This window comes from Arachis hypogaea, chromosome 19 (genome assembly GCF_003086295.3).
Source record: "Arachis hypogaea cultivar Tifrunner chromosome 19, arahy.Tifrunner.gnm2.J5K5, whole genome shotgun sequence".
Taxonomy (NCBI): Eukaryota; Viridiplantae; Streptophyta; class Magnoliopsida; order Fabales; family Fabaceae; genus Arachis; species Arachis hypogaea.
In genome coordinates this window covers 158,015,019-158,017,196 of record NC_092054.1, presented here as the reverse complement: position 1 = coordinate 158,017,196, position 2,178 = coordinate 158,015,019, and the positions used below count along the sequence as shown (strand labels likewise).

Sequence of the window (2,178 nt, the reverse complement as noted above, 5' to 3'; positions counted from 1 at the left end):
GTCAAAATAGCCTTAAATGGATAGATTCAAGACATTTCAAATCTTATATATTAACCAAAAGAAGCACTTTAAAACGAAGTAATTAGAAGACTTACACCACCTATATATATTTAGTTATATATGCATAATCATGCTAGTGATTTTTTGATATGTTGATAAAGTAGAACTGCAAGTCATGAGTTTAACTTAACCTCATTAATTAAACTACCCAAAGTGAGAAGAAATATAGAAAATTAAGTAAAAATGTTAAAAGAAGAATCTAAGGCACACTTCCTTTGTGGCCCCACCCCGTTATACATACATTATTATAGAGGTATCAAGAAAGATTCCCCGGTTTTCTGGTTTAATAAACAAGAAGTACGATAATATATAAAAAAATATTATCTTTACACTAAAATTAAAATCAGTTATTAAGAAAAATGAATATTATTCTATATATTTTATACAAATGATTAGTTTATTATTTTAGACAAAAAGACAAATATATCTTTAACCTTTTAATTTGTAAACATTTAAATTTTTAAAAATTTAAAAATACATTTAAGTTTTTGACTTTTTCAAAACTTAGATATTTAATATTAAATGTGCTTCTTGTTGTATTGACCTACTTGATACGGATGTATACGTGAGAGTTTTTAAAATTAGACAAATTAAATTTAAAGATTAATAAGTCTAAATTTTAAAGAAATCAGAAATTTAAATATATTTTTAAATTTTTAAAAATTTAAATGTTCACAAATAAAAAGATCAGGGTCGATTTGACTTTTTTTTTTTATGATAAATGTTAAGGGGCCAGCAATTTTGGTGTTTTGTAACTATCAATTGGCCATCAATAGTGTTTTTAATGGTGTGAGATTACATCTAATGGTGAAAAATCACTCACTTTTGTTTTGATGATTAAGTGCTGGCCAAAAAACACAAAAGTTGCTTGCCCCTAGACTTTTCTTTTTTTTAATATAGAAAAGTCTAGGGACCAACAACTTTGTTAAATTTTGGCCAGCATATAATCAGCAAAGAAAAGTGAGTCATTTGATGAAATTTCACACTAATCTCATACCATTAAAACCATCATTAATGACTATTTAATGGCTACAAATCACAAAAATTACTGCCCTAGCATTCCTCTCTTAATATTTTATGTAGAAGTAGCATAATTGAATGGGGTATGAATAAGAGGATTAAAGAATTGAGGAGTAGAAAGGTGGTGGTCCCCTCCGACCACCGTTGTCACATTTTCCACTGCTGATGTCCCTTAGAACATGGAGCAAATTATGCCATTCTCTCTCTCTCTCTCTAAACTCTAAAGCGCAGCACCATAATAAAAAGGCCTCATTGAACGAACAACAGACACTTCCTACTTGTTGAAGCAACACAAAAATCATGAAGTAAACAAACCAAACATAACAAACAAAACCCTTCACCCTACTCAGATGGAGATAGAATCAGTGAAATGCGAGTGTTGTGGGTTGAAAGAGGATTGCACGCAAGACTACATCACCCAAGTCAAGTCCAAGTTCGACGGCAAATGGCTCTGCGGCTTGTGCTCAGAAGCAGTCAGAGACGAAGTCAGCAGAGGCATCGATGAAGCTGTCAAAGCTCACATGTCATTCTGCCGCAAGTTCAAGTCCAACCCTGCCGTTAGAGTCGCCGACGGCATGCGGCAGATGCTCAGGAGAAGGTCCGGCGACTTGTCTACTTCTCCGGCATCCTCCGCCAAGAAGTATTCCATTTCCAGGTCAACCTCCACTTCTCAAGTCGGTGATTCTTCCACCTTCTCACTCTACTAAACAAACAGAGCACTCTGCATCTGCATGCACGCACGACAACAAAACAGAGCATGCTCTGTTTTCTTCTTTTTGTTGGAGTAATAATAATTCATATTTAGATTTTAGCATTTTCTGATTTTCATGTACAGTGGCTGTTATTTCAGATCATAGTTTGGTATTAATTATATTCCGCTAATCCTTCTATGTCATCGATCTCTTTAATTTGTTTTTGTGTTGATGGAAACGTACAACACCTGGGAACAAGTGAAGAAGAAGAAGAACAATTTTGATGCTTCTCGGTCCAATCAGTTTTTTCTTTTTTTGTGTCATATATTAATTAAGAAGCTGATTTGGGTGATTAAAAAACAAGGTATTGTGTCTCTGATGAAGTGGAAGGTTGGGTTTTCCCTAA

The 2,178-nt window shown here is 33.5% G+C and overlaps 1 protein-coding gene across 1 annotated transcript; it reads left to right on the top strand.

Annotated features, from left to right (window-relative positions):
• Positions 1-1,139: 1,139 nt before the first annotated feature.
• On the top strand, positions 1,140-2,178 carry LOC112778009 (uncharacterized). Its single transcript, XM_025822379.3, has one exon. It carries the CDS (start codon positions 1,431-1,433, stop codon positions 1,785-1,787), a length of 357 nt encoding a protein of 118 aa, XP_025678164.1. The 5' UTR covers positions 1,140-1,430; the 3' UTR covers positions 1,788-2,178.